At 39.7% G+C, this 13,970-nt stretch overlaps 1 protein-coding gene across 1 annotated transcript in view; it reads right to left on the bottom strand.

Annotated features, from left to right (window-relative positions):
* Window positions 1-13,970, bottom strand: part of LOC150089177 (lens fiber major intrinsic protein-like) — a 138,380-nt gene that overhangs the window by 57,438 nt on the left and 66,972 nt on the right. Inside the window, exon 2 of the mRNA XM_090388214.1 lies at window positions 7,302-7,506. Within this exon, the coding sequence (XP_090244340.1) occupies window positions 7,302-7,506 (205 nt within the window). The remainder of the gene's footprint in view (window positions 1-7,301; window positions 7,507-13,970) is intronic.

Raw genomic sequence — 13,970 nt, forward strand, 5'->3', positions numbered from 1 at the left:
CAACATGCAAAAGAGGAGGAATTCAAATTATCCGGGATGGCATTGTCGAATAAAGATGGACGGGTGTCATTCACTGTCAGCAATTCCAGCACTTCCCACTCTAATGGAGCAATAATAAGCAGTGTAGAAGATTTATTGTACTTTTAATATTAAAACGGCCCTTCATCCAGCCGAAAAAAGTTCAAAAAATAGAGCCAAACTATGTGTACAGTACGTCCTGATGAAATTTAATAAAATAATTATGAATTACAAACAATTTATAAAGTGCCTTAGGTCTCTTATGCGCTTAGGGGCACACAGGGAGGAGAGTTTTTGCCTCTCTCTCCATCCTTGCTTTGGTGGAGAGATTAAATTGAAGGAATATACTTCTGTCTTCATTCACTACGTCATTTGAGGGTCTTGGTAAACAGCTACTTTGTTTTCGCTGCCCTGGAATCCACGGGCTAATATTTATTCAACGTTTTTCGTGGTTTGAAACGCTTTTAACAGCCAGTTTGTTTTTAAACTTTAGCTGGACAAGCACTCGCAATGTTTTTTTGAATATATGAGTTTAAAGAAAAAGTTATTTCAGCGCTCATAAAAAAAGCACGCGTAAAAAAGTTACTCGAAAGAAAAAATAGTGGCAAGACTCATTTAGCCTTTCTGTTTTTATTCGCCACTGTCTGGATATCCACTAATTAGGCGCCATAATTGTCACTGTGCCTTTAAGATGACAAAATCCAGCTTAAGTTGAGAAATAAGAAACAGAGTAATGAGATTATTACTGGAGGAGATCGGGGATTAAAAGAAAGAATCTATATCGAGAAGTTTTTGGAAAACTTCCATTAACTCCACCTCTCCAACCCCTATAAAAAGAGGAGCTTCCACCTTGCCTTGAGATTTTTTTTTAACCTGACAAGGACGATGGATAAGAAGGACCGGCTATTTGCGGCTTGGTTGACAGATTGCGTAAGGCACAATGAGATGAACCCGTCGAAGCGTAGAGAGCGGACTATTGAAACTGGACTGTGTGTCACCCGATACCTTGACGAGCATTCCCTGATGTGAGAAGTTTTCTATTTCTCTGTCGAAACTCGCCACAGTTAGTCGATAAAGGGATGAGAATTCAATAGGTGCACTTGTATTTCGATCCCGACGTCTCTTTTGTACTGCGTCACTGAAATGAAATAGTTTTGGGGACAGCGTTCAGAGAAACTGGAATTATGGGCATCCATGAGCTGTTTTATGCTCGCTCTCATTTTCTCAGCACGTGTTTGTGGCTTAATCTTTCGGGAAGGCATAAAGGGTAACCCCATCCAGGCATCAGTCTTCCACTTGGCTTTGAGAGAGACCAGCATCACCCATAAAAATATCATTTGCATTTTGAACACCCTCTATTCGAACAGCATACATTATAATTTTTGGATTGCAACGTTTGGGAGAGTAAGACTAATATACAATTCCATTTCAAAGGTTTTACGTAAAAATGCATAATATATTCACAATATAATAGGGAATGTATCTGCAGGTATCGGTAAATAAAAAAAAAAAAAAAGTAGTAGCCTCCAATATAAACCAGACTGGAAGACGATACTCCACATTGCCTGAAATCAGAGGCACCTTTAGCACTTCAGGGGGTTCGTATATCAACTAGTACTGCACTCTAAGCAGTGGCTCCACTTCATACTGCATTTCATAAGTTTCTCGTATCTAGGCGAAATGGACGTCCCTTTGTAATGTAATGTGGGCAATCGTCATCACACATTTCCACTTGGAGCAGTGGCAATGTGGGATGTGCTCTGACGAGTTCTGTTACACGCTGGATTCTGTTCGTATGTACTTAAGTATTGTTACAGACCAGGTTTTTCCTGTGTTGTTGATCCTACTCAGAGCCATGGAACTTTTTCTCTGCATCTTTTTCCTGCGATGATACCGATGCGCTCGCAATAAGGATGGCTAGCCCTTGTAAATTTTTATGGAAATGAAATAGGTATAAATTATATGATGGAAGGAGATAGAGTTACAGTAGATAGGGAAGATTTTAGGGTACACCCCCAAAAAGTCGGAAGAAAGAAGGGGAAGAATATGCGAAAGAAAAGGTGGTTAGAAGTTCGATGATTCCATGGTCTAGAGTTAGCTGGCTTAACCAAGCGAATCCTACCCGGACCAACGAAGGTAATCAGCCTGCGTCAGCCCTAGGAGGGTTCTACGGATCAGCTGGTATTGGACGGGGAATTCTACTTAGACAAGGAAAAGCTTTACTATGGTCCACCATAAGTTTACATCAAAGAAATTAATATTTAACGTTATATAAATTGGGATTTAAATATTTTTCTAGGATGGCACAATATATCTTTCCCTGTTAATGTTATTTTGTAAAAGACATCGGTGGTGGATGTCTTTCTCTTTGACCTTGAGATAGCGCTTTTAAACATGGACGACAACGTGTCAAGTTGGCCATCATCATCGATATCTGAAAAGCCTCTTTCTCAGAAATAAACGTGGAAAATCGTTGAGCGAGTGTTGGTCAAAATATTATGAACCCGAATTCATAAGATAGTAGTTCACTGGTAACTCAACGTTGATTACGTTTTAGCGCTGCATTCAAAATCATCTATGAATTTTTCTGCTGGTCAAAAACAAAGTGGTAACTTAACGTTAATATTGATAGAGCACTGTGTATAAACAGTTATTTTGAATTTCTTTTAAAAGAAAAGCGAAAGGAAAGAGCAATCCATCAAGGCAATGTTTGTAAATTTTTAGTAAGTAGAAGATGAAGGAGATTCGATCAGTTAGGCCTAACTTTAATGTGGCTGGCTGGCTGGCTGGCCTGCAACATCTGTTTCTTGTTTACATCGCTGAGTCGGATTACGTGACGCTAAGTAAACTCGTTCAGGTATTTTGATTGACGTAATTCTTTTGGTTCCCCATTACAAGCAACTAAGGTATATTCATACAATACAATATCAGTCACCCCAGTTTTCTGAACAGCTTCTTGTACGAGAGATGGCCCACAAAAGCACTTTCCTAGCTTAAACTGCGCAAGTGGAGTTTGAGGTCATGGCAAAATCCAGTGTACCTTACATTTCGAGGGCACATCTCTAAAACAGTGTTCGCAGGCCGGCCGTTAGATAGTCAGTCAATCGGACCGAACCTATTGGTAACTCTCTAGGCGGCATCCGGATCAGCTAACGTATAATCTTGCTGCTTCTACTCAGTTAGATAGTGACTGGAAGGAATCAGAGTAGCGGGTATGCAGAAGGGTATTGTGGAAGCTACGTTATGTCCACGAGCTGGGTTATATTCGTGCTGTGTGTACGCCATATCCAAAAATAACTTATTTGCGAAAAAATCTCAATCTCCCAAACACTTCCTCCTTAATTTCACAAATATACGTGGTCACAGTTAGCTTCAATAATGTCCATTTCCAATTACAGTCTGCCAAGCCCCACTTACTTTTAAATAAATAAATCTTTATTCCCCTCATGGCAAGTTGCCAGGGATTTTCTGACAGAATCCCAATTATCGGTTTATTCAACCACTGCTCACCTTGGTTGACCTAATTATTCACTGTACGATTCCTTTCGGTACCTGTGCACATGTCCCTTCTGATAGTTCCTGTCAGCGACTTGGTAATTTGGAATCTCCTCTTTCCGTTCTTCTCTGGCTTAACAACTTTCTACCCCATTCTGTCAAATCCATTTGTTGCTTCTATGGTTCTCCCAACACTACTAATCACTTGGATCTCTTTGACTTCCTCTCTTTGAAACTTGACTTTCTCCTGTCCAACTTTTGTAAAAGTGAGGTAATTTTCCTTGGTGATTTTAATGTTCACAACTCCAGCTGATCGAGATGCTGAAGTTTACTAATGACCTCGCACAGATTGTTCACTTACCTACCAGAATACCAGACAATTCTAACCACACAGCCAACGTTCTCGATCTTTATCCCACGAACCACCCTTCTAAGTATACGATCGACCTCTAGGCACCTGAGATCACAACTTAGTGATGGTATCTTCTCCAATGGAGCCTTTCTCTCGTAGCCATTCGCAAGCATGTGTTCGGCATTAGAGGATTGCAAAATAGTGATCTGAGAGATTTCTGCTCTTCTTTTTCTTGGTAGGCATCATGTTTGAAATCTTCTGATGTTAGCGTTTGCTCAGATCGTGTCAATGAAATTAGTTTTGTAGCGATGAAATGCTTTATTCCACCTTAAAATCTCCTTTATCTAAACCTCAGTTTTTCCAATAAACGTGCTAAGGCTGTTCAAGATAAGAATGTTGCATATCGCAATTGGCTTATATCGAAATCTCTAGATTAATTTTTTGCCTACACGAAAGTTCGCAACAATTGTAAAGCAGTTATTAATCAGTCCAGACTAGATTTTGAACAGGCTAAGAGTAGAAACTTGCTTCATGTGTAAATGGTAGTTGAGTATTCTTGTGTCTTGCTAAAGCTACTGGCTGAAACTTTTGCCCATCTGTTTTCCCACCTCTGTTAGAACCTGATGGTTTTATTGCCACCTAAGGTAAACATAGCCTGCTTACTAACATTATACTTTTCTTTTAACTCTTGTATTGACTATCTTGGCAGACCACCTCCTATCATTCCGAGTATAACCGGCTCAATGCCTCCAGTGGTCATCCGTAAAAAGGACGTAAGAAGAATTTTGAACAATCTTGATGCCAAGAAAGTTCCAGGTCCTGATTGTATTTCTTCAAGAGTTTCTTATTTCATTAGAAGAAACTTACCAATATCTAAACAATTCTGAAAAAGGGTGACGAATCCCTCTTATCTAATTATCATTCCAGTGTACTTCTACCCTTTCTAAAGAAATGGAAAATCCATTAACTTCCAACTGGTAAAATATCTAGAAATCTTCCACCTGCTCAATAATCGCTATCGCCAGTATAGAAACCATCAGTGGCGGTCTACTAGCGATATACTGGCTTACCTTCCTATCTGTGTAAAAATTCAATCGAAAAGTTTGGTGAAACTTGAACAGTTGCTCTTTAAGCTCCGAACTGACGTTCTACATCTCTCTCCGGGGAAAGAGGAAATGCTTCTGCATAATAAGAATCATCTCTCAGCTCTTCAGAACTTTGCCTCCGAGGTGTTTGCTCGCAGAAAAAGAATCAACGCCAGATTAGCGCACCAGAACAATCCACCAAATCCAACTGTGTAAGCGGGACAATAGTTTGCTTCTCTGATTTATTTTCTTCTATGGTTCATGTCTGCATGAATTGTCATTGCACTGATTCTAAAGGTCATCAGTTCCACATCTGAATTATTCTGGATACAAGAGTATTTACTGAAGACTACCCTTTTTTTTTTTTTTTTTTTCTCACCAGCGCCAGTCTGTGTTTTTTTTTTTTTTTTTTTTTATCTTATCAGTCCCAGAATCTTATTTTTTTTAATTTTCTTTTTCTTCTTTTTTTTACTATTAGTTTATTTATTCTTTTTTTTAATCCCAACGTGACGTTTTTTTTTTTTCCCTCGCTAATGATTTTTTTTTTTAACCAGCACCACGGGTTGTGTTTATTTTATTATTATTATCATTATTATTATTATTATTTTTTTATTATTATTTTTTTCTTCTCTCTGGCTCCTTTCTTTTCCCTCTGGAATGGGCCCCCGGAGGAATTTTTGGCAACATCAGGTGGGTCAGAGTCTCTTTTGAGGCATTACGTGCTCTACTGGAACTAGCCCACCTTCCCGTGGTGTGGATGAATACACAGAATCATCTGTCCAGGTGGTGACTGATGCTTCTGGGTAGCCAAGTGGCCAGAACACACACACAATACACACAAACCTACGTCACACACATATCTGCCCATTTGTAGTGATACTGTTCTTCACAGAGACAAGAGGCGGAGTTGAACAGACGTTTTTGGTGCCGCCCATTACATATACACATGTCCACATTTACATTTCAAAGTCGTTTGATCGTATTTGGCATAAAGGTCTTCTAAATAAGCTTCCATCTTATGGATTGTCGGCTGTTTTTTGTAATCGGGTATCAAGTTTTCTTTCTGAACACTCACAACGGGTGATCGTAGATGGCTCTCTGTCTGCTAACTTCTCCAATAATGCTGGTGTTCTTTCTCCCAATCTTTTCTTCTTGTATATTAATGACCTTCCATTGACTGGAAACCTATCCATAGTTTTGCTGATGATAGCACATTGCATTACCCCTTCCAGTTTGAGAAACCTTGTCCAGCACTAACAGCTTCAACTTCTCGAAAGTCCACTACCAATTCCTTAAATGCTGATCTATAACAATTCTCCAATGAGGCAAAGATAACTGAATTTCAATCCTTCTAATACTCAGTCCTGCTTTACATCTCGCAATAAAGATTCTTTTATTCCTATGTTTATCTTAGACGACACTCAGATTTCTAGACAAGATAGATTATAGATATCATATATCTCTGTGAGGGATTACTGTGACTTATAATCCCTCTGGGCACAAGCACATTACAAATATTGCTTCCTCTGCATATAAAAAATTGGGTTTTCTTTTTCGCTCTCCGTGTTACTTTTCTTCTAAACAGCTGTTCACTCTACAAATTTCAAATCCCTCTTACCATGGAATATTGTTCCCGTACCTGGGGCGGTGGCCCTATAATCTTTCTCAGGCTTTTTGACTCCATTCATAAGAGAGCAGTTAGGTTAATTAATGACCCATCTCTAACAATGTCTCTGCGCTCTCTGTCTCATAGACGTGCTGTTGTTTCAGCTGCATGCTTTTTCTACAGATACTTCCATGAGCACTGTTCTTCAGAGTTAGCTTCTATGATTTCCCCCTCGCTCTTCCAAACCAGTACGAACATGTGCCACAGTCAGTCAACATCCTTTTACTGTCCAACTTCAAACTCACTGAACTCAACTTCTCTTCTTTCTCATTTATCCCTTCAACCTCTGTTATCTGGAACAACCTCCCTTCATACGTATTCCCTGAAAAAAATATCTACAGAAATTCAAGTCTAATATCAACAACTATTTTTGTTCTCTTCAGTCTTCAACTCACGCACCATACTAAGTACTATAGTTTCTAATACCTTTCTTGTTGGGGTTTTCATTAAAAAAAAATCTCAAGAGGACAATTTAAAATGTTAAATCAAGCTTCTACAAAACACTTCTGATTTAAACGAATCTTGTAATATTTAGAAATGAAGTGACATTGTGTTAGAATTATATTTAATTACATATAGAATAAAAATCCACAATTCTTGGTCAGAGTTAATGCATGCCTTTCAAGGCCTACTCTAAAATCCATTTATTAGCTCGGACACCAAAAACTTCATAAACAGTACTCACCCCCATCAGAGAACATGAGAGATAGGAGATTCCCACGGCAACTGCATCGCTTCCTAGTGATTTCCTGTTTGAGTCCCTGGTAGCAAACACAGTGAACACGACTATAAACGTGAGCACGAATTCAACCCCAAAGGTTTGCCATGAGCCTAAGGCGTCGTGGGCCACACTACTACCAAGAGTTCCTTGATGGCCTGGTATAGTTACCCTGAAATAAAGGCAAGCAATTGGTTAGAATACAGGATAGTATTTTTTGTCTGTTTTATTATATTCAATTTTAAAGTCAGTTATTACAACTTGGGTAAATTATTATGGACAAACAACAACAACAGAATACTCGAAAATAGTTTCAGCACATTTTCCAGACGTCGCAAGTTTCATAGAAATTGGATAACATCCTTATACAATCCTTGTTATAATTTGAACTTTAGATAATAGCCTTGCCCATATCCCAGACATCTTGTCAGCTCATTTTAGATTGCTCAAACTTCATTCAGTTGACTCTATATTTTGTGGCCTTATATGAATTCAAACAAAGTGGGAACTCTAACTGCGCACTAACCTCTTAGCCTTCCATCTGATAATCATTGCATTCACAGGGCTCAGTTTTAGGTATCCTAATATGGCAAATGAACTACTTGAAGCAGTTTTTTTTTTGGAATGGCCGTCAGCGACTCCACCTTTGTACTTAAGCACTCTTACACACCCACGTTTCTCATTAAAGCGTAGAACGGAGGGATATTAAACTCCGAGATAAACTAACCGCGGTGAAAACCAAAACAAATACGTACAGTATTCTTTATACACTAAACTTGGGCATAATTGCTTCTGTTCCTTCATGCGTATAACTGAGTGAAGTGCACTTGAAAGCACCCGCAAATAGTAGTTAAAAAAGACATATTAAGCGCACACATCAAATGTGAAGGCTCTCACAGGTTCGATAAAATCTTTTGGCGCCATTCGTTAGCTGCAGGGTAAATTCTGAATCCTTAGCAGACTTGGCAATTCCCAATAATAAAGTTATTTTCCCTTCACGAATAATTATATGGAGAAATTTTACGTCTCTACACATCTCGTATCTTACAAAGAACGAGAGACAAAAATAAAATCTTTAAGCACACACACACTAACTAATTAATTAAAGGAAAAAAGGATACTTGACATTGCGCCCTTGTGTGTAGCACAGCTACTAGGATCGCCCTCCCCACATCAGTGGAAAAGACCCGAGTTCGAGTCCCATCGATAACGGGAGGAATTTTAATGGGTTTTTTCACAACGTGGGTGAGTTGGTCGGTCTCAGGCGTGGGTGGCATGTTTTTTCTCCCGAAAACTCGGATTTTTTCATCCAGAAAAACAGAAAATCGACCACAGAACACGCAATTTACAGACAAAGACCAAAACCATGTCTGCAACACCACCATCTACAGCTGACTCGTCTCTTTCTGGACAATTTCCAACGATCTCAGCAGACTTCCATTCATCAGGGTGGAGCTTGGAAGCTGCACCCTGCCATGATAAGAGTATATTGAGTCCCCTGAACAATGGCCCTCGTCAAATCCCGTCCACCCTACGTTGAGGAGTCGCGCCGTTCGCTCTTCAAAGCGCCAACTAAGAACACCTCCAGTCAGGACGGAAGTTCGACGAACATCTGTTATTAGGGTGCACTCCCAAAATATGAGGTTCATTAGGAACAAATTAGATGCAGCAGAACAGATCTTTCTCTCCTTTTATCTGTCTTTTCCTATTTGCCTACTTGCCTGGGCATACTTTAATCGAAAAAAATCCGCAGCAATCCAAGAAAACAGTCTGCACGCTGAGAAGAGGAAAGCCATTCTATGCTGCTCCACATGGCGAATCAAGTCAAGTGATTGACCTTCAAGAATGGCTCAAATACATTGCCAGGTTCTCAAATAGAAAATAACAGTCCCATCTCCAGCTCTCCAGCATGACTACGAAATCCTTAAGATGTCCTAGTAGCTTCTGCAGGCCATTAATTCCCTTGCCACAACAGCCACCGCTATGGAGAATGGAATTCCGCAATTTGTGGTCAAATGTTTGAGCACAATTATCATAGTTTCCTTTCTCTCGATCTACAACAGATGCCTCGCTGAGCATTATTTTCCACCCCAATGGAATAAATGCAAAGTGCACCCCATCCCTAAATACCAATTTGCCACACATGTCAGGCAGTTAAGACCCATCTCTGTTGCCTCCAGTCTGTTAAATACTCATGAAAAGATCTTGCTACCCACTCACTAAATCCTCCAGACGAAACCACCTGAAATCGAGTACGCCATCCCAGGAAAATCATCAATTACTAACTTGGCAGCTATCATCAAACGCATCCTCTCAGCATTTGAACAAAGAGCCGAGCCTGTAACCACATATCTCGATGTAAGTGCAGCCATTGATGCTATGTCAATCACTGCCTTGCTCCTTCTACTTAAGAGAACTTTCACATATGAAATGATATGCTATGCTTTTTCGAATCTTCTCTGTCGCAGAACACCTATTCTCCGTCTGAACAACATCCTGTGAAATTACTGCTGGAGTTCAGCAAGGGGTTCCTATCAGGAGTTCTGCTCACGGCTATCATCGTAAACATTATTGCTTCCATGAACAGCCTCTTATGCTATGCTGATGACCTCAAACTGCTGACGCAAGCTAACCCTGGCGACAACCCTGCTCAGCAAAACAACAATCAATTCGCAACCTAAGGATCTTGAATTGTACCTGGAAAGTTTCAACCCACTGAAGTCTGCTCTGGTTATATTATCCCTATATTCCGTGCTAAAACTACTCAACGTTTCACTAGGAGGGGTACCAATACCAAATGTGCTGTCGCACACAGACCTGGGCGTACTACTTGACAAAAAGATATCCTTTGTCAACCAGATCAACAAAATCGATACCCAATTTTCTCGTCTTAGGTGGATCTTCAGACAAGCAGCTGCTGCACGTTCGACATCCCCTCGCTGTTAATTGTTCATCTCCACGATCTATCCCACCATTCTCTATGGCGCAGAAATATGGGCTTAAGCCGGTGTACACCGCTGAATACTGGTTACTGAAATGGGCCAATACCAAGCTTCGTCTGCCTTCCACCGCCACAATTACCAAGATGGCACAAGCACTCGAAATTCCGAGGGTTGAAGTCCCTAAAAAAAAGAGGTTAATCTTCGCAGCCAAACGCCTCACAGACTAGATATAATCTTCTAATTTTTGGAACACCTGCTCTTGGAGAATCCCACAGCTAAGTCTAAGATCGTCTTCTGCGCTTGTAGCTCATCATAATAGACTTGAACTTGACAGGTTCCTCCCGAAGCAGATGCTCGCCGCCTTGCATTACGTGGACGCTTTGATAGCTTGATAAAGAACAAGAAAGACAGATTCAACTTTATCAAGGTCTTGATCCCTGATCTTCTTAAACAGGATTACTATGCTCCCATTTCTCATTTCCAGGTTCAAATCTGTTATCCCTGCTGAATCTGGACCGTTACACTGGATCTTCAGACCGGCCACTGAGCCACCCAAGTGGCACTTCCCCATATAGAGGCTGACGTGAATATAAATCAAACTGATATTTACCACTGTTTTGTTACTTGTTCTCCTTAATCCTTAATATGTTCATTGCTAAGCTGTATTCTGTTTTCCTTAAGCTCCTACATGTGAATCCCTGGTGCTCGTCGCCTTGATGGGATAAGTGTTGTATGCAATTCTGCACTTCACAGTAAAGATTTATTTGATATACACGGAGCAATATGGCCTTAGTCGCTGATGCTCCAAAACCCAACAACAAAGACATGTCGGCACAATGGAGTTAATGAACTTCTCTCGCATTCGTGTTTACCATAAAAAGTATAAAAACAACTTTGAAATGATTTAAAAATGAAATTAAGAAATCATGCGAAAACATTTTATACTAATAAAGCGAGAAATCCAATTCAGCGTATCAAATGAATATTCATGAGCAGCTTAATGAAATTCTAACACGATGCTCTTATATTTTTTTTCAGTAAATTTTATGAATTCGTGTAATATGATCTACTCTTCTTTTTATTTTATGTGGAACGACATAAATGTTAATTCTGCGCCAAAATTAGCGTGTTCTTAAAGGGAAAAATTATGCATAATCTTGAAAAATATTCTCTGAAGTGTAAACAAAAGATATTTCTCAATGTCTGGCATTAAGAAATTTCTTATTTACAAATTATGTATAAGTTTAGCTAGAAAACAGTTCGGCCCCCTCTATTCCCCAGACAAATCAGTCCTGAAGCCGGCTTCCAACAGTGCGCTCCAAGAGATGTGTTACAAGAAAGATTTTGTAAGTTAATATGTTTACATATTTTAGAATTATGAAATTTGGAAGAGAGAGAGTAGGAATTACAGATGCCAATTGGGAAGGACAGTGCCCATAGAAATGTTTGTGCAAAGACATGCAGCAGAAAAACTGAACGTCTGTGGTAGACAGTGGAATTGTTTTCAAAGGACGGGGTCATTAATTAACTCGACTGATTCCTTTTGGATTGAGTTTAGGAGCTTGAGAGAGGTTTTGGAAGCACCATTCCAAATGTGAAAAACTATTCTTTGGTAGGGCAGATTTGTACAGAATTCGGAACTTTTGGGAAGAACAGTAACGCCGAAAACTAAAGAGAAAGCTACTAGTTCTTTCGATGCAGAGCAAGTAGTATTTGTGATATGTCGTGCCAAGGGTTTTTAGAAGAATTGAAGTTAAGATTACTTCACCCGACTGCAGAATTACCTGATGATCATATCTAAAGAAGTGGTGGTGGACATTCAAGAAGCTATGGCTGTTAGAATAAAGCAGGGTTTATTAAGGGAAAGTGGAACTCAGTGCACTGTTATCGGCAAACTGTGGACATGATTTCCATTCAATGGAAGCAGTCATTACTGTGGAGGACAAAAAGAGCGAATGAAAGAAACCGGGGGACTTCGACGTTAGCCGATAAATTATAAGAAAAAGAGCATCTCCTGCGGTCAGAAAGAGTCTACTCAACTGCAAAAATTAGAATGGCGATCATAAGATGAGGGCTTCCTTGAAATGTCATCCTACTAAACACAATTAATAAGCACTCCCGCTACATGTGGACTGTTTTTAAAATCCCCTCCAATATTGTTAACTGTTAAAATGAAATAAGATAAATACTTTTTAATGACCATTAATTTAAAATATAAATTCCTGTTGCTATTTGAATTACCTTTTGTAATTCGGAGCTCATTTTGTGAATTGCGCGAAGTACCTTCACCAGCACTGTCCCCAGCTCTTACGCGGTTATATGGATGATGCTGGTATGAAAATAACTTCTCATTATGTACGAAGAGATCAATTAGACGAACCAATATCGAAGACTGAGGACTTAAACCTCTACTGTACAACTGGCACTCACCAGATTTAATAACCTGAATGGTGAAAAAGGTGAAGTTTGGGCAAAGCGGATTTAGGGAAGTTCCTTTTGTTTCCTCCTCCTCCTTCTTCCAGAAAATGTCGGTATCCTTAAATTGCGCAACATTTACACAGTGCACGAGGCGATGCAATTTAGCGGGTACTGTTTTTATGAAGCAACGAAAGAAGAAAAAAAAATTAAACGTTATCCCAACAGCATTACAGTCTAATTACGCGCTGAAGAAATTTCTCGCGTTTACGTTGACATTCTGCGCGCAGTGGAAGCACTCTTAAACGACCCCCTTAATGATCGGTAAAGCTGCAGCTATACGTGGAGCAAGCAGCTGAAACGACCTTAATAAGGAGACCAACGACAAGACGAGGCGACATCCTTTCTATGAACTGCTAGGCGAACTGGACCTCTCTAAAGCTTCTACGTGCCGAGAATTGCCAGCAGTTTCCTCTTGCTAACGGCTCCACGTGCCTGTAACGAGATGAAAACAATTCCCTACTTTCACTATATAGCTATTCACGGGAAGGCATAATTACCCCGCGCTACTTTTGTTGGTTTCGTCCCTTTCTTCTTCGAGGAGCCTCCAGGGAAGGGCGTTTCTCAGTGTCATCAGCGAAGTAATTATAGGCGACAGTATCATTCATTTGTTCGTTTCATCTTCTGTGTTTCCCACCGACACGTAGGTCAACTCATTTCGGGATGAAAAGTTTGAAATAATTCACCAAGTTCCGTGTATGTTATTCCAGGAAAGAGATATTTCGTGGAATAAAATACACGTAGTAGGGGTCACAAGTGCACAGTTTCCTCCTGATTCTAAAACCTAAGGTCACTGCCCTCTAGGAAGTGGCCAGTGGACGAATTCATGCATTCGGTTATTCCAAAATTTCTATTTCTTTATCACCAAGATTTAAAATGAAAAATTGAACAAAGAAATTGCATTCATTTCTGACTCGTCATAAAAACATTGGCTATTTGAATATCCATTTAATTAAAATTTTAAAGTTATACGACTTTGATAATAAAACAGGATAATAACCTTTCTGACACCTTTCTTGCCATTGAAAAAACCTTGGAAAAATCTACCTAAATTGGTCTAATAATTTGACTTTTCGAATAACACGAAGCAAATGCACACTCTTTTAATCCTTGTGTTTTGGCTGTTATTGTAACCTGAGAGTTGAAGCAAGAGCTCTATTGTTTGTGCAGTAACTTAACCCCAGACATTCTGGGGTCAAGACCTTAGACCAGCGACTTC

The sequence above is a fragment of the Mastigoproctus giganteus genome, chromosome 2, assembly GCF_048544385.1.
Source record: "Mastigoproctus giganteus isolate SK-2022 chromosome 2, ASM4854438v1, whole genome shotgun sequence".
Taxonomy (NCBI): domain Eukaryota; kingdom Metazoa; phylum Arthropoda; class Arachnida; order Uropygi; family Thelyphonidae; genus Mastigoproctus; species Mastigoproctus giganteus.